Source organism: Megalops cyprinoides, chromosome 11 (genome assembly GCF_013368585.1).
Source record: "Megalops cyprinoides isolate fMegCyp1 chromosome 11, fMegCyp1.pri, whole genome shotgun sequence".
In the NCBI taxonomy this organism is placed as follows: Eukaryota; Metazoa; Chordata; class Actinopteri; order Elopiformes; family Megalopidae; genus Megalops; species Megalops cyprinoides.
Window position 1 is genome coordinate 22,952,308 of NC_050593.1, and position 18,450 is coordinate 22,970,757.

The 18,450-nt window shown below is 39.4% G+C and overlaps 3 protein-coding genes across 4 annotated transcripts in view; 2 read left to right on the plus strand and 1 right to left on the minus strand.

Annotated features, from left to right (window-relative positions):
* Positions 1–786: 786 nt before the first annotated feature.
* uchl3 (ubiquitin carboxyl-terminal esterase L3 (ubiquitin thiolesterase)) lies at positions 787–7,266 on the minus strand. The gene is made up of 9 exons (XM_036540814.1): positions 7,121–7,266; positions 6,971–6,982; positions 6,141–6,269; positions 5,495–5,651; positions 5,038–5,123; positions 4,487–4,534; positions 2,533–2,608; positions 1,793–1,851; positions 787–1,372 (listed from the first exon to the last, which is right to left on the minus strand). The coding sequence occupies exons 1-9, from the start codon at positions 7,160–7,162 to the stop codon at positions 1,289–1,291; spliced, it is 693 nt and encodes a 230-aa protein (XP_036396707.1). The 5' UTR covers positions 7,163–7,266; the 3' UTR covers positions 787–1,288.
* Positions 7,267–9,023: 1,757 nt separating this feature from the next.
* Positions 9,024–11,889, plus strand: commd6 (COMM domain containing 6). Its single transcript, XM_036541172.1, has 7 exons — positions 9,024–9,056; positions 9,529–9,587; positions 9,983–10,048; positions 10,153–10,229; positions 10,345–10,513; positions 11,059–11,211; positions 11,319–11,889. The coding sequence occupies exons 1-7, from the start codon at positions 9,032–9,034 to the stop codon at positions 11,367–11,369; spliced, it is 600 nt and encodes a 199-aa protein (XP_036397065.1). The 5' UTR covers positions 9,024–9,031; the 3' UTR covers positions 11,370–11,889.
* A 2,060-nt stretch (positions 11,890–13,949) lies between these two features.
* The window catches only part of tbc1d4 (TBC1 domain family, member 4), a 39,009-nt gene continuing 34,508 nt past the window's right edge, over positions 13,950–18,450 (plus strand). For both annotated transcript variants that reach the window (XM_036540055.1, XM_036540056.1), the window contains exon 1: positions 13,950–15,083. In XM_036540055.1, coding sequence (XP_036395948.1) covers positions 14,679–15,083 — 405 coding nt within the window. In that variant the 5' untranslated portion in view covers positions 13,950–14,678. The remainder of the gene's footprint in view (positions 15,084–18,450) is intronic.

The window sequence follows — 18,450 nt, forward strand, 5'->3', positions numbered from 1 at the left end:
AAAATATTTACTGCAATTATCTAGTGTACTCTGGATCACGCCCAATGACAACATCCGATAAATGACAGCCACAACAAAATAAAATTACACCCTCAAAAAAAAAAAAAAAAAAGAATATATTCCATTCTAGATCAGTATCAGTACAGTATTATTTTCAAACAGATCAGGGTGGCTAGACTGTTGCTAAGATCACTCCCTCTGCAGTAATGTCACTAATCTTCATTCTGCCGATTGCTCAGTTTATCTGCCAGTATACAATTGTTTTTGTTGGAGTCATCATATTCTTTTTCTGTAACAGGTCAAGGGTGTTGTTTCTTCCTGTAAACATTCACATGATCTGTCCAACTCTTTAATCACGAATCACTCTGCAAAGTATTGGGATATCTGTGACTAAATAAACAGCAGTTAATTTACAATGATTAGTACAGCATGTAGACATACGATTTGTATTGGCCTCACAAAAATAATAAATGACATTCATACAGTCAGTTGTCTCTCTGCCTTTCATAGTACAAACATGGAACTGCATACATTTAAACATCTCATATACCTGCTGCTTCAATTAAAGTTCAATAAGAATTCTCATTGTACACAAACCAGCCCATCACAGCTTAAGACACTGCTTCAGACATGGCTTGTGGCAGGTCAACCTACATTGTTATGTTTTCCTCAGTTTTTATTTTTAACTGAATATGAAGGCAAAAATGGCTATACAAAGTAATGTCAACAAGAGATCAAGAAACTTTATTCTTTTGAGAAAAATCACAATTGTTCTTTTTTTGTGGCACAAGGAAATTAGTCATATAAATTATAATACACATGCATCAATGCTTTGTCAGTATTACTCTTTCAAGATATTTATGGTACTTCAGAATATTAGCACCCATTGAAAACCGTTGTTTAGTGCAGGGGCAGTATCACTGCAAGTAGAACTACATTAATACTGAGGGGCTGACATCCAATTAAAAATATAAAGATATGTTCAACAATATACACCCACTATTCAAATCAGAATCACATGACTCAAAAGCATTCTTTTAGCTTGGTAGCAACTCCAGTTGGAAGAATTAGTTTACGTTCATCTTTTTGTGCAAAGCTGGCCACTGAAATCTTGAAGGAGTCATTACTTTAGGCTTGCATAACCTGTCTATCTTTTCTCCATCACGATTTTTACTCTGTAAAAATGCTAATTTCCTAACACTTTCAGCACTTGCGAATGGTTGGCAGTAATTGTTTAGGTTTGGGTTGATCGCAGCGAGTCACAGAGAAGAATGTTAGAGTGTTGGCTCTATGCTTTGGAGAGAGCCACAACAGTGAAGCGCAACTCCTCTGGGTCCCGGGCCATGAACTTCTGGCAGACCGCTGTAGCATCCTGTAAGGGGAAAGAAAGACCATCACCACAGCAAACTCAACAATGTTTCTGGAAATGACTGCAGGGCAGACACACTCAGGAGAGTGGGGAAAAAAAACAAGCCAGAACAGTAGCATTAGTCACCTTGAGCAAAGATAATGGCCTGTATTTATATGACTGACTCTAGCGGACTGCATTTAAATGTTATGTTTCAAGAGAATCACACAGACGCAAATATATAATACACAAAAACTAAATGTCAAGCTCCTTTTTGAAGCACATTGTCAAAACAGGGGACACAGAAACAAGGCCGTGACCTGGAAATGATTAAATTGATCGCATCAGACTCCTCTCATCGTACTCACAGTATAACCGTTGAATTTACATTTTAATCTGAAAAGTCAGGAATGATAACACAACAAGGGTTAATTCATGTTTTACCTCTAGGAAAGTCTCCTCTGTGGTTTTTCCATGGGCAATTGGGAAAGGTTTACGCCCATCTATAAAGAAACAAAGTTATTAGTTTGTGACACCAAAGATTCTTCTTATGCATATAAAAAAAATCATAGTAGCATCCACAGTGGTAAACTTAAAACAGTTATTCCTTTCAAAGCACACTGCTCATTATTTTCCCATTCCTTCATATTCCAGCTACCATCTACTAAATGCAGTTAATATCATGCCTAAAAATTCAACTAAATGCTCAAGATTCTATATCAAGTGCAAGTACAAATTATACAGGTCAACCACATTCTAGTTTTTCCTAACTGTTTCTTTGTCCAAATATTGCTGAACATCTGTAATACTTGTTGATTTTGTACAATTAAACAATGACATCTGGTCATTTATACAAAAGGTATTATCCACAGGATCAAATAGTTCTTTATGGTGCAGTGTATCAGGAATATTTTCCAAAATGGTACCTGACTGGAACCAGTTCACTTCCATCTCAGATTCTCTGATTCTCAAATACCCCTCTGTTTAATCTAGCTGCATGGCACATTGTCCTTAAATGTGTTACAGATTTGAGAAGTGGTTTGTCATTCAGATTCTTACTCAACACTTCTTGTTCATTCCAGTTACAGCAAAAATCATGTTGCACAAGTACCTGAAAGGAGTATTTCTACTCAGTGTTAAGGATAAAGCAGACTACAGACTATATATTCTACAGTTGTACTTACCCAACTCATACAAATTGCCCCCAACATTCACAAATGCAATGAAATGCAAATCCACTTTTTCATCTAAACTTGGGGCCTGAAAAACAAATGGACAGCAATAACATTATTTCCAAAGAAACAGCAAACACATTTCCATTAGCATCCACCTTCCAAATGACTTTGTAAAACAGTATTATGGTTTTAAGGGTATGCTTTGTACTTAACGCAGAACAATCAACACTGTATTAATGTAAAATGCCTTTCAAACTTTGAGGACCATTTAAAACATATGCACAATACAATAACATTTTAAAATTTGGTTAGTCCAAAACACTTCATTTTCAGTGACTTTGTAATCTTTAGTCCAGTTTACTGAACTACTGATGGAGCAGAGACTGGTGTCATGACAACAAAACCTGCTGCTTACAGTAACAGTACATTACATGTTGTTATGTCTTCAGGACAAAGGCAAAAAATGAGATTTCAAGATCATCTACTGCTGCTCTCCAAAAAGTGAGCAGTTTAAATCATATCATTTAAGATGTATACCTAAAGATGTGTTTCCACTGACCCGCCTTAGCAGAAGGCCAGCCATACCTAAGGTGAGACAGAGGTGTTTCCACACCAAACTGAACTGAGTTGGCAGCATATCGGGCAACTCATACAACTGTAAGTTAGCCAGGTGTCCATGCCAGTCAAGTATTAGAAAGCATGTTTGTCCTATGTTGTCATAATACCCCCAGATCTGCCTGCTGGTGCTAGTAACACTTCAACTAAACACAAATAAATGAATAATTAAGCTCAATTTTCAAGCTAGTGCATGCCAGCACTTACAATGTGTTGTATGAATATATATTTACCGATCTGCATAAACAAACAAGAATAAAATTCAAGGATAGGCGAGGAGTGGTACTCTACCATATGGAACTGAACTCGCCAAATTGGCCATTTCTGTCCACTACAGACCTGTGCCGCATGAAAGCCATGCATGTAGGCTCAATTAGAAATGAATTATTCAAAAAGGGCACCAAACTGCCAACATGCCATCCATTTACATACTTCAGCTCCTTCATGTTCTCTAGATGGCACTTGTGGCATACACAGACAGACAATACCAGTGTGTTTCAGTATCATGCACAGACAGACTGATACAGCGTTCTTTCAGTATGTTCTGTTTGTCCTGGATTTAATTGTTCAATCTACCAAATAACACAATGGAAAACACACAGCATACAGGATGTCTCTGTTCTGCACTACACCTGTATATTCTCCATACAATTACACAACTACAGCTACAGCTAAGTAAATGGCAAATGAACCCAGAAATACTGAATAGTTCCAATGTAAAAAATAGAATTATGGTCCAAATGTGGCAGCAAGAGCACTAACCAAACACAATTAGTTTGCAAGTTATTTTGTACATGATGTAAATAACTTGTAAGTGAAAGTGGTCTCATATCTTGGGATAAACACCAGCTAATTCAGCATAAATTTCCACAACAAAATCAGAAGCATCATCATATCTTCCCCTACAACCCACTGGCAAGTAACCACACGTCTTCAATGGTCATCGTTTATTTACATAAATATACTCAAGGTCAGTGAATGCAGATGATACTAGAAAAGTCAGTACACTTGAGCAGTAGGTAACACCCAAGTAGCTAATATGGAAACTGCCATTTTGGCTCAAATCGGAAAGTCAGAAACAGAACTAAGGCGGTTCAGTGGAAATCTGGTTGGATTGGGACTTGAAATTAATGGCAGGTTTTTTCCCTTAAACAAGTACTTGAAACTGCAGGGAAAGTGTTTATTTGGACAGACATAGAACACAACAAGCAAATGGCTATAAAGCCTAACATTGCCAATTTATTAATGTGCTAGTGTGCAAATGCATCCAACCAAACACTTACCCAGGCTTCTTCATTTACCCATAGAACCACTCTGGGTACCCTTTAAATTGTTATGAAGCACTTACCTCTGTCTGTCCCTCCTGAGCACTTGACTCATGTGTAACGCGGATACTCTGCAATAATTCAATGAGTGAATTTTTAGAGGGTCTTTTTTTTTTTTTTTTTTTTTTTTACTTGGACAATATTTTTGTTAATGTTAGCTTCTACATACGTAAAAAATTGTGTAATTTTTGATTAAATTAACAATAACTTAACTGTTTTATTATGTCAAATGCATGCCTTATGGTTAGCCACTCTAGTACATCATCTGCCTCCTCTGCACCCTTTTATAAAAATATACTAAGACATTAAGTTAATTTATAGCCATTCTCTGATTATTTGTTAATAATTTTTAGATGTGCAGACTTTTCCTGCCTTTGTTGCCTTCCCTCCCATTTCTGATTCTGATCTCTGTTCTGTCGTGCAGGCCTTTCACCACATTCGTATCTCCTCATTTCAGCATCATCAACATTGATCAATGCACCATCCCCAATCTGAAGAAACTGCTTATTTGTAGCACAGTTTTCTATGGAGAAGCACAGATATATGTAAGGGTCTCCAGTGTCTTTGTCCATACCTCATCTTTTTCAAGGAAAGCTGCCTTCTCTTCTGGGCTCAAGGAACTAGACTGCATGAGAAAAGTTTTCAGAGCCGAATCAGGGTCTGTAAGGAAAGATCAATAAACCAATAACAGTCAGGCGATTAATAAGTAGTGTCTGTCCAATCAATACTCCTTAAATGGGTATTCCATTTTTCTAAGGGCTTCTGACTCTGAACACTTACACAATGACAAAAAACTAATCAGTAACTAAATCCAGTGAACTTCATTTTAACTATATACCAAATTCTTAAAGACTGTGAATGAATGATAAGCACAGTCATAACAGAAGCACATAAAGGACCTTCACCTAGTAAGGGTTAAAATTAGAATTGTACCGCCCTGTTACTTTTGTTGACTAGACTACAAACGTTGCCTGTGTGTTTTCAGTGAAGCAGCACGCTGTGGTAGGCGGCCTGCTGAGGCAGGGGCTTACCGAAGTCCAGACGCCCTTGGTTGTTGGCCACCGCGTGAATTAGGCCTATTGTTCCGCAGGCATTGCCTATTGTTTGCCTCATGAAGTAAACCTCTGGGCTGACTTCTTGTCCCTGTGACTTTATCTTTGCCTCCTCTTCCAATCTAAAGGATTCATACTGAACAGAAGGGGGAGGAAAAAAAAGATCTCATCACTGTTGTATTTTCATGGAATGCCCAGGAGTACCCAGTACAATTTCATTAAGCAGCAGATCAGACTATTCATGAGTAACTGCTGAAAATATCCCGGCAAAGCTTTCAGGGCAAATGATATCTTAATAGATATAACAGATCCACTTTCGGAAAGGAACACTGCTAATGACAGGACAAACAGAAATACCTATCACCACTTTATCAGGGTTTATGTTTTATGAATTTTTAAGGGGACACACCATCATCCTTAAACATGGCACTACATTTAACCTTGACTTTGAACGAGGGGTTATGATTGTCAAATATTGTACTGTAACATGTGCACAGGATGAACCATCTGAGACCTCTGTCTGACAATAGAAGAAAAAAAGGAAATATAAAAAAAAAGGTATTTGCTTGGTTATGACAGAGAGAGTGAGAGAGAAGCACATCTCTGTGGCCGTGTGGAGCGATACCTTCTCTGTTACAGGGAACAGCAGCAGGACCGCACATACAGGTCTGGGGACCATGCTGAGAATCTCTGGGTCCATGCCATACACGTCTCCAAACTGCCAGGTTGGCTGCAGACCCAGCTGTCTCAGGAACTTAGAAAACACAGCAGGTGACATCACTACCATCATGTAATCACACATGTAATGCACTGTGGTGTCGTAGGTGTGGTGGAGAAGTAGGCTACCAAATGGTCTGAATGATGAGTGCAGAGTAATTTTCATACAACCATAATATGTAATATTATTTGCATTCTTTAAAGCACACACAAAATACTGTCTTCACTTTATGACAGTGCAAAGAGACACAATTAGTGTTATTCATTTCTTATTAGCTAAGACACAAATTATATCCCCAGCCAAAATAACTCACGTAGACAACTGAAAAACGTTACTACTACTGCTGTTGCCACCACCAACAAAATTAGTCTACGTATACCGTTACTAACTTACTCATAATAGACAACCAGAGGTCACCCCCAAACATGTTACCTAAATAAATCACTGAATTCCGAATTTAAATAACTCTGCAGAGCGATGCATATCTCGGGGGAAATGGTTTCAAAATAAAGAAACAATGTAACTCTCTTTTAAGTGCATGCCTCCAACCACTTCACTTTCACTCGGAGCTTAATTCCATTTTAATATGTAGTTACAAAGGCCTCCAAACAGCCAGCCAATCATTAAAATCCTTTACCACCAAAGCTAATAATAATAAAACCACGTGCAATTGTTTCAGTCTTTTTCACCCCTAAAGTCGAGACCTCTGGTGAGAGTCACACAAGGCCAACACTCACTTGGTTCATTACCTGAAAGGAAAGAATAAAAAAGAAATCATTTGACAACGCTCTCTTACGAATCGTGGCTAGCCAGCTAGCTAGCAAGGCAGTCTATTGTTTTCTCAAATGAATGGCCATGTGATTTTAATACGAAAGTTTAATACATACATCTGGGTTCGCTTCCAAAGGCAACCAGCGCTGGCCTTCCATTTTAGCGTATCTGACGAGATGTACTTAATCAAACCTATCAAGCTAATTTTTACAATGGAGCTAAACTTCACTCCTTGGCTTTGCCGCTGTGGCTTGACAGATGAGACGCGCTTCCGCCTATGCGCTCAATACTTCAATACCGACACAGGGGTTACAAGTTATTTTAAGTAATGCGATGGCCATATTAAAAAGATGTATGAATGTGACACTACGTACAAGTGTGCATAGTGGTTTTATATGTATTGCTATGCAAGGTATTTAACAATATCAGATCTCACGCGCATAACCGGGCTGTAATTTTCTGACAATTATAATCTGCTCCCCTAAAAAGCAAATGGACTGTTCCATGTCATAGGGTATGGGTGAAAGCAGCGCCGGATGGGGGAGTGAATCAGCATGCTGGCGAACAAATAGGCTACTTTATTTTGCTCCCAGATAGTTAACTCAAAGGCGGTGTTCAGCTTTGGAGGGCGGGGTGGTTGGTGGGAGAGGGGTTAACAGATATTGTGTAGGTCTGTTCAAAAACTGAATGATAATTTCGTCCAGAAGTATTTTCAGTCGTTTAATGTGTTGAAACAAGCACTCATTGTAGACGTGCGCCCATCCGGTATACCAGTGAACTTACTTGGAGTCAGATCTGTTTCCAAGAAAACAGAGGGAGTTGTGTATCTCGTAAGGGTTAACTCGTCTCTGATGAGTGCACATTGGAATATGCACCTGGCGGGGGCGTAGTTGTACAACTAAACGAGATGTATACGCGTGGGGTTTAGAATATCAAAACATAATTTGTGGGAATAAAAAATCAAGGCAAATAGATTGCACCGTGCCCAAAGAAATTTTTTATTATTTGAACTTAAAACGTCTATCTGTTTCATGTATGTGCACTGTGACTCCATGAGCACAGACTTGCTGGCTAGATATCCATACGATTTGTTATGCAGTAACATAGGTTAGAGTTAATGGGTTAGCGAAATCAGACAGTGTCCAGTGATGTTTAAATCCAGACTCAACCTTGCAGATCAAATGCCCAAATTTATCACTCAATGTTAAGGACAAAGTGTGTGTGAATCCAATCATCCTGGGGAAATACATAGTCAGAAATACATAGTCCTGGTAGAAAGATGTTGGGTATCCCACAATCTCCGGGACAGTGAGTGAACACGAGCACGTGTAACATACATATAATATGTTTCATACGTTCTTTTGGTGAAAGTCAAAATGTTCTGTTGATAAGAGTTGTCCAATTATTGGCGAATATCTGTGTTTACAAGACCTTTGCCAATGATGTTGCAGATTATACGTACGCAATAATATCAATGACCTGGATGCATTTGTATTCAATCAAACTAACCTAAACAAAATAATAATAATAAAAGTTTATTAACAGGACGCAATTATAGTGGACGCCTTATACCAGTAATACTGTCATACTGAGGAATACATATCTACAATAAATTAAAGTTTATAAGACATAAAACGTATAAAGTGATTAAAACGTGCACTTTGAGAAGCGTATGCAAAATAATAATAATAAAAAAATATAGTGCACTCAATGGCAAAAAAAACAGCGCAGGACGTCGCGTATTTTTAGCGAAGCAAGCCTGGAGGCATTTCATCCTTACTGGAACCAACACATCCCAATGAGGGTCAGCGACAATCTTGGTAGACTAGAAAGCGTTTAATATTCATTGCCTGTATATGAAAGCATACATTTTTCATGTTTGTAAATCACAGTAGCTCCTTCACGTGATGCTATGACGTAAGTGAAAGCGATGTGAGACCTTGACCAATCGTATGTGACGGGCCATCAAAAGACCCAATCAGCGCTAAGAAATAGCTTCACCCGGAAATTGAAGTAAATTTTCGGAGATGCTGGGAGAGGGATCACTCGCCGGTGGGGTTTGTTTGATAAAATGAAATCATAAGCTGCTTTGTTCTTCAGATTTTCGTGTGGACAAACAGTATTTAAATATAATATGTTTCCCTATGCTGTACCACGCAGCCTACCCGTAGCTAGCTACAGTTAGCTGTTAGCTTGTTACAGTTTTAGCGTAGAAAAGCCAAGTAGTCTCATGAGGTCATCCCGATTTAGTTCAGATAGGCATGATGGTCAAGACAGCGTAGGTCATGCGTTGCTGTAGCATTTTGTTTGGCTTTGCCAGGCAGTTAGCTAGCTGTTTAGCTGTAATCATTTCAGTAATTGAAAGGGCCTCATGCTGAGTTGTTTGCTGTGTGATCGTTGAAATGTAGGCGATCATTATCCGTTGTAGTTAGCATCTGTTTGTGTGCCACACATCTTGGTCGTTAACTGACTCAAAACAGTTTATTTTTAACCTTAAACTGCAATTTTGATGGTTTGTTTTTAGGTGTTGACAAAATTGTCGAAAACATTGGAAGTCTACCGGTTGATCTGTTTGCAGAAACAGTAAGGATTGCCATGCCCTCTTTACAAGTACTGAAACAAATATTTATAGTGGTATCTGTCTACAGAGGTGCTTAGAGTTGTGCTTTAACAGTTAACAAATCGATACCAATTGTCGTACAGCGAGCATGCTACATTTACACACACAGGCGCGCACGCACACATATACATACATATAAACACACACTGTATAAGCAGGAATCAAGATTGTGGCGAGTTCTTGGTCATAAAATGTAATATATACAATAGCCACAATAACCACAACATCTGTAATTAAAATTTAAGGTATGAGTACAGCAGCTGTTTCCTTCCAGTGCATCTCAGTACTCTCGTGCACAGTGATTGAGCTCCAGGCTCGCACGCTTGTGCGAACACAAGTAATCTTTTAATCTCTCTAGTGTCAGCAGATTCTGACTCAGCTTCAAGGGCAGGCTCAGGCTGTGGATGTGGTTGAAATCTGTGGTGTGAGTACTTACTTCACCCTGATACTTTTTATGTAGATATCCATGCTCAAAAAACAGCAACCCTGAGAGTCACACTAATGTCATTTCTGGCTTTTTTAATGTAGAGATTCCAGAAAGCTGGGATAATACTGGACTTAGAGGCTGTTCAGGAGATCAGTAAACTGCTGTCATTCAATTTCAGGTACTGTATGTGCATATTTAATACAAAATAATCAAGGCATGAACAAGGATTAATTTTAGTTGAATACCGTTGTCCTCTTGGCTGACAGTTTCCTGCTTGGCATGTTTCATTGCAGGTCAGCAGCAAAGAGCAACCTCTCTGCAGAACAGCTGATCACTAGGTTGAGAGAGGGCTGCAGTAAGTGGTCTAAACCTGCCCTGCAGGTGGTGCACAAGTTGTGGAGTGAACAAGGAAATCTTGTCCGTGCCCACCAGGAGGCGCAGGCCATGAGCAGTGTGGGACAGGTAGGGCCATCTCACCCCTCAGCCACTGACAAGATGAATAACCTTACATTAGACTCAGAGTGCTCGGACATGCATGACAAGTTTAAACATTCAAGAACAGGACAATAGACACTCCTGACCATGTGAAACACAAGTATCTAATACCATAATCAAGGTTATGGACAATCTAGTGGAAAAGAAACTAAATTAAACTTGTTCAATGAAATGTCTGCTTCTTTAGTGGATAGCTTATAAAATTTTTTTTATCTTTGATCACTTTGTTTATTAGCAGTTGTAGACATGTGCACAAAACATCCTCGCATATGAAAATATCTGCTTGCTGAACAGATAGCGATCAGTGTAGGTAGCTCCAGAGGAAGGGCAAAACTGGCTATTGTCTTGTCTTCCTTGGGAGTGGCAGTGATCTCTGTTCTTTCCCTGGCACTGCACAAATGAATATTGGCATTTGGTAGAAAGGTAGCTTTATGACCCACATTTGTACGAGGCTTTCTCTTTTGTTGGGGCAGAACAGTAGGTGAGTTGTCTTACCATATCTGTTTCTCCAGCTGGTGGATGTGCAGTGGAAATTGGGAATGGCGGTCAGCTCAGACACCTGCCGTTCCCTCAATTCGCCATACGTCTCCTTGTTGTTGAAAATTGCAGACACCTCAGGACAGATATCCAGCAAATCCTTTGAAATGACAATCCCACAGTTTCAGGTCAGTTATTTTTGGACAATAATGCATACAGGAATTATTTAGTTTTTATGTATCACTTTGTTTTACTCAATTTATCTTGCTTAAAACTCCCTTTTCTCTCATTCCAGAACTTCTTCAGACAGTTCAAGGAGATGGCAGCCGTCCTAGAGACAGTATAATGCTCAAAGAGACCTCATTGTGCCTGATAAATTCTGACCCTCAAATGGTAGTTCATTGTTTTGTTTTCTTAGGAATAAACCAGTAGCGTCAACCCCAAGTCCCAAAGTGCCAAAGTGTCGCTTTTTTTCTTTGATCCCAATCCTCCAGTGGCTTTTGGGCTGATTATTCAATTAGCTGTACTTTTACCGCTATACTTGCCCTAGCCCTTACGTGGCCCTAGCATATTTACCAAACAAGGTAAGAATCATGTCTAGAACCCATTTGATCTTCACGATGATGGGTGTTAAAAACATTACAAGCACAAGAATCTAAAACACAACACTGGTGGACTACCAGAGTTCAAAAAATGTTGATTTAGTTTGTTGTATGGTACGTGAAGTGTGAAACATACACTACGATACCATGGCACTGTTAAATCACTTCTGCTTAACAGTATAGACTACTTTCATTGAAAATCACGGCCTGGATGTTATGGAGTGCATTTACCAAGCTCTGGACTTCACCTCCCAGAAGCCTGTGAAATTCTGGCTGTTTGCATACTAAGCACAGCCATGTACAGTACACATTTTTACTCTATGGCAATGTTTACTTTACATAACTGTCAGTTGCCTGTGAGTGCATAACAAATAAATGCATCTTAAATAATAACATCACTATTCATTACAATGAAAAAGGATAATTGGTAACAAATCATACTCAATTGGGTTATCTAATGATGTCATACAAATTTATTTTGGAGTTCAAATAAGCTAACACCCCTTAGTATTTTCAAGAATCCTTTTTTCTGTGTTTGGTATAGGCAATGCTCTGAATCGTTCTTAGACTTTTAAAGAAATTCTGGAAAGAAATTCTTTTCTCTGTTCCCCCTGGGCTCTATTTTACAACTATTTTATGAACTGAATTCAGACACTGAGTGACAAGAGGACTGACCTTGTAACATCTAAAAATCTGTTTTCTTTCCTCAGTAAGTATCAATAAGTGCATTCCATTCTGTGTTTTGTCAGTGTGTGGGTTGAGTAAAATCATCTGTATTCAAGGCACTGGACATTTTCTCGCCACGGTACACTGAATGTAACTTTTAGTAACTCATAAATGATTAGTGTTAACAATCAGGGGATAACTTGAATCTTTTTGCCTGCTCCAGTTGTGCTCTTTTTCTAAAGCAGTGATGTCCCTATTCAGCTGTGATATCCATTAAGGAAAGATTTGTTCAGCTGGGAGTAAAATGAATAAAATTGAGAAATATGACTTCTTGAGACCCTACAGCATTTCAGGGCTAGGATCAGATCACCAGTTGTTCTGTGGCCTTAAATGGAATATGCTTTTGACATAACCTTTCTTATGGGTGTCAAACTTGACCGATTGGCCACACTGACTGTGACCCAGTAACTTGTGGGCCTGGGAAATGAAGTCTGTTGTTGCCATGTGGGACACAGTATGCTCAGAGAGTGACTCTGATGGGGTTACATGTGCCGCATACTTGATCTATTTCGGGGATATGGTTTGCTACTCTGGCATCCTGTTACAGGCTTTAGCAGACATCCAGAAACACTCGAACTCTGCTCCATAATCCTAACAGTGAGTGAGGAGGGAATGTTCCTTAGGCCCAAGGAAGGTCTTTAGAGTTGTTCATCTCTGCCTTTATACATTTACCAAATAAAATCTGTAAATCAGTAAATCATGAGATGGCCTGAAGGCTGTTAAATAAAAATTGTTTTGCGTAATGGCCCTGATTCAATGATAGTGCACTTTGTTCTTAACTTTGAACAATGAAGTTAAGTACCAGCCTACTTTTAAAGTTTGTTAAACAAAGATGGGTTTGAGGGTCACTGAACTACAAGGACAATTTGTACCTTTTTCATTTTAATTAAATTTTAATTAAAGAAAAGTGCAGTGTGCATTCCGGTGACATGAAGTGTCTACATGTGAATCAGTGTAACTGTTCTATAACCTTTGAATTTGTTGTCTGAAGGTCATTTGAAGAAATTTCTCCAAGTGTACATGAAAAAGGAAAGTGTTGGCATTTAATCAAGAGTCAGAAACAAACAACTGATGTGCAATGAACAAAACCTGAAATGAGGCCAACACAGACTGCACATCTTGTCTGAGATGCTGGATAAGAATGCCTTAATACTGCGTAGGGGTCTGGTTCTTCTCTAACCAAACAGCACTTTGGCAAACAAAAGACAAACGGCTTGCATAAACGTCCAGCCTTCTGTTATTTGTTATATGAGTCTCCGTTTCATTATCACAACGCAGCAGCACACAGTTGTATTTAATAATGGTACTATATACAATTTTATTTACTGATCCATGCAATACACAGTATTTTGTGCACGTAAATTGAAACTGGACTAATAGGTGTTCTGATGAACACCATTTACAGATACCGTTGTGGCATTTAAATAACGAAACCAACTAGTACATTTCTACACATGATAAGCTTAATTGAAAGTTCATGAATCTGCCTCACGGACCTGCAGGGCTTTAGCTAGGTTACAGACATCGACCCACCCTTTTGTCTAGGGCACAGGAGAAAGTGTGTGCAGTCACGTGCAGCTTCTCCTCCTACCGTGAGGACGCAGCAGTGCCTGTTCCTTGCACATGCGATGGGAAACCTGTCACGTACAGCCACTCCTCCCGGAGCGACCCGACCCAGCTCCTTAGGAATAAGTATAACAAAGCGGAGGCAAACACATAGCTAGCTACCGCAGGGAAGTGTAAATTGCAAACGGGCACCAGTTCAGCTCCGGGTGGATACACAACTTAACACTGTCGGAGCAATAGATGTTTTTAGGGGTATAGCCACAGCAAAAAGTTGTAGATGGTGGTGTTTTATTTCGTCCTGTGTTGTGCTCACGCAGCTGTCTGGAAACGCCACGTTTTAGGACGGCGCGTGCAAGAGGTGCGTGTCCCATGTAAGTAAAAGGAGACCGTTCCTTCGGACGGATATCGGCAAGTATCACATTGATGGCTTCGGCGGAAGAACAACAAACACACTCCCAGGCTGAAGAGGAGCACATTAGTGAGCCGAGTTTTTTGTCATTGCTGCACGAGGAAAGCATGCTGCAAACGCGTCGGTTGCAATAACTTTTTTCGGACAAAAGAGGAAGTTTCAAGTCTGCAATGAAATATGAATGTTACCAGCTAGTTTGATAGTTATACTTTACTTGCAACCAGTGACAAGAATTTAGCTTTTTTCGCAGATCGAATGTACCAGTTAGCCGTGCCTGCTATCTGAAATTGCTGAAATTCAGCAATAATAGGCATTAATACCCGTGTTTGTTCGCCCGCGAATTAAAACCGATATGGAGGTTATGAACAGTCAGGATGACAAAGGGAATAATCCCTCGAAGCCAGATAAAAGATTTAGCCTTTGTTACATGGGATGGTCTTCGTTGGACAGACGGACTACGCTGCCCATGCTACCGTGGCTGGTGGCAGAGATTCGCAGGAGAAGCGAGAAGAACGAGACGGGACCCGTCCAGGCCAGGGAAGTTGAACTGATTCTCATGCCTCCCCTCATTCGATGTGTCCCTGCAAATAACAGCAACGCGTCCGTTTTCATCTTCGAGCATAAAGCTCAGTTCATCTCACGGTTCATTCACAACAGCCATGACCTCACCTATTTTGCCTACCTTATCAGGAGTCAGCCTGACAACCCGGAGTCGGAAATGGCTTGCCATGTTTTCAAGGCGTGCGATCCCAACCAGGTAATTGATTGGCACATGTCAGAAACAGTATGAATTCGTTTGATAGAACATATTAGGTACCTAGCTTGCTACTTTGTGTGGTCACTTTGTGTTGCACCTGGGTGCACAGTTATTGCCGTTTTATTTAGTGCCAGAAGCAGATTGTTGCCATCACATTTCAGCCCCTACCAAGCACATTTTTTTAATTTTATTCCTAGTAGAGCGTTCCACATTTGATGTTTTTAGGCTGCATGTATGCGCGCCAGCTGCCACCATAAACAGTTTACACCATATGAAGTCGGTTAGTGCCCAGAGTTGCATTGATGGCAACCTACCTACAGAGCAACAGATAAGGCCAAAGCCAAGTTATTATGGTCCCTTTTGAATTTGTGCTCCCACCAAATGTTACATGTTAGTAGAGTTATATCACACTGTTGAATATGCCATGAACTGAATAATTTGCCATTTATGGGTTAGTACTTTTGGCATTCTACTGAATGATGGCATGGTGAGGCAACAGCATGTGTTAGCAAATGGACTAGTACATCTATGCTTGGCACAAAGGACTGGGCAAATGGTATTTATGGCAAAAAGAAGGTCTGTGTTATTCCTGACTAAAAACCTCCTGACTGGGAGTGGAAAAGACAGTTGATGTGTATGGATGTCCTCTTAAACATTTGAAAAAGTCTCTGTCAGTCTTTTCATGATTTTACACACCTCTATTTATACTACATATATACAGCATAAACACAGCATAGGAAAATTTATTTGAGATCAGTAACATAAATCTAGATGACTTATGAGTGTCTGTAGTTCAGAACATAATACATTGTGTTCAGAATAGTTAATTTTCATATAGTTCAAATCTGGACATACCATAGTAAAACAGTGACCACATTTCTGCGTTGAAATCACACAGGTAATTGATGCTGTGTAAAGGCTTAAATGGCTTGTTACATTGCTAAAATAGGTCTGGTTCATTTAAAGATGAAATGTTATCATTCTTTCTAACCATTGTTAATGTTGTTGCTGGCCAAGATAAACATTTGGCTGCATACTGTGACCAAGAGGAATCCTTACTCACCTCCTCATTTGAATAATCTTGTCCTGGCTTGATTATTCCCAATTAACAGTAGATTTTATGTGACTGGGAAAACTGCAGTATGTGTTGTTTATTATGTCATCAGATTGATAACTAAAAGAGGTAAATGTTTTTGTTAGATCACCAGTTTTTAGTTCCTTTTGAGTGCCTATTACAGTACTGCTTTCTCCCCTCAAATGAATGTACCTGCTAAAGGCCATTCATCCCAAAGAAGGGTGGACAGCACTGAAGTTTTTACAGCATAATTAACACTATATTGAGTGCCTGTATGTCCTACATACAAAGCATAGTTGTGCTGCATGACATTTTAAGAGAAATCAATGTTGAGCATCGGCAGTGCCAGGAATTGTTTGTGTAACGGCAGAGGCCTCATGACTCGGTGTTTGAAGCTGCAGGCAAACGGCCCTGGCTTGTCAGAAATGGTGCTTTGTAATGTTTCTGTGAAACATCACTGAATTATGAATGCTGCTCAACTTACCAAATTTAGAACGGCACTGAGAAGAATTGCTGCATTTTTAATTGCTGGGAGTGTCTGTGTGCTTCTGTGTGCGCTAATGTATGTGGATATCCGTAAAGCCTTAAAGCACAGTTTGAACTGTTACAGCACATGCTTGTGAATGAATAAGCAACCACAATATTTTTTGCAAGAATATGAGTGTGAGTGTAATTGAACAGATTTTCCCAGTGTTTGTTTTACAGACTGAACATTCTGTTTCATCAGTGTACTTTCAGGTGGATACAGTGGCTTGTTTGGAGCAGTGTTTTTGGGCTGGTGTGTAAGGCACTTGAGATAGGGCAGTCCAAACTGCCATCTGTGGAAAGAAGATATGATGGGATATGCCGCATAGTTGTTGTTGTAGATTGTATTATGATACACGGTTAAACAGTCCGTGTTACTGTGCTTAAGTCATGCATGTTGGGAGGCATGTATTAACTGAAGCAAAGGGGCAACATTGCATCATTTTAAACAGACAGGGAATTACGTCTACCTCTGTTTTTTTTTTCCCTTTTCTTCCTGATAGCTGTATGATAACACTACGAATGTGTTGAATGAACACAATGAATGAATATCTGTGATCCTGAGAAAGTTCTGTAAAAACTGTAAAATTCTGTCCACCTGTAATCATAAAACATGGATTACTTTTATTATGACACAGGGCAGTCTGAAAGTGTTATGGCGATTTATTATATAGACTTAAAGAAATAATCCAGTTTTGTTATTTACACTGTGCTTCACAATGTATATAAATTCAAAAGCATTGCCATTTTATCTGTTATGGTTTTGGTTTGATACACTGTTAATGCAACAGTCTCCCTTTTCACAAAACTTAGTTTTGTAAAGTTCATGAATTATTCAGATGCACTAAATTATCTACAGCTGTTGAATTAGAGCAGACAATCATGTGCAACTTGAGCATCTTGCGCTTAAAAGAGTACTGGCACACATTCAAGTACAGCCAGTGGTTTCAGTTTGAGATCAGCATGTAATAAGATCATTCACTTGTCGTAGCAAATACTGGATTACTGGTAGTACTCTATGCACTGATGTAAAAATCTTGCAGTTGGGATCCGTTGTAAGTACAGTCAAAGAAGTGCATAGTGTCAGAGTTGTGAATAACACCTTAACTCTATTCCACCAACAGTTCACCGTTTTAATGACCTTTCTTTGTGATTTTCTCTGACCTCTGGCAATGTCATACTGTTGAATTATTAAATGGTAAACAAATCCAAATGGCCTTTCAGTTCCACTAGAATTACCTCTCTTTTTCAGCCTGGTTTCAGCCATCATTTGATACATCCTGATGTGCATTTAAAGCCATTCAAATCCCTAAAACTCATTTTCATTTCTCGGGGGCTGTCAATGGTTGTGTCAGCTACAGAATACCACTTGTTTTTTCCCCACACATTGCTGGTATGTTGTGGAATAAGGCTTCAGTGGAACCTTGTGATTTTTCATTTGTTGCAAAGTCTAGTGATCTTGGCTTGATCACCAGTGCCTTCAAACCCTGCAGTGTGACCTTCTGTGTCCCTCTACCAATAGGTTTGTGTTTTGGGACAGAACAGCCTTGGGGGTAGTTCACAGATTACATGCTTGTTGTAAAGCCATCTCTGTTATGGGTAACACTGAGAATCAAAGCTGTATTTAGAAAATATAAATAGGAGGGTCAGCACTTTGATAGATCAAACAAAAATAAATAACCCCCCTGGAAGGCTTTCATCAAGTGTCTAAAAGTGTCTGAGCTGGACAAAGTCTTTGCTCCAGTCAAAGCGAACATGCAGGATGGT

Bases quoted from the DNA above. Each gene is read 5' to 3' on its own strand.
- uchl3 (XM_036540814.1), bottom strand. From the start codon at position 7,162: ATGGAAGGCCAGCGCTGGTTGCCTTTGGAAGCGAACCCAGAT. The intron at 5,124-5,494 runs GTAAGCCCCTGC...CTTTCCTTACAG, and splicing joins CCAAGGGCGTCTGGACTTCG to ACCCTGATTCGGCTCTGAAA. The intron at 1,373-1,792 runs GTAAAACATGAA...TTCCCCTTACAG, and splicing joins CAGAGGAGACTTTCCTAGAG to GATGCTACAGCGGTCTGCCA.
- commd6 (XM_036541172.1), top strand. From the start codon at position 9,032: ATGCTGGGAGAGGGATCACTCGCCG. The intron at 9,057-9,528 runs GTGGGGTTTGTT...GTTTGTTTTTAG, and splicing joins GGGAGAGGGATCACTCGCCG to GTGTTGACAAAATTGTCGAA. The intron at 9,588-9,982 runs GTAAGGATTGCC...TAATCTCTCTAG, and splicing joins TTGATCTGTTTGCAGAAACA to TGTCAGCAGATTCTGACTCA.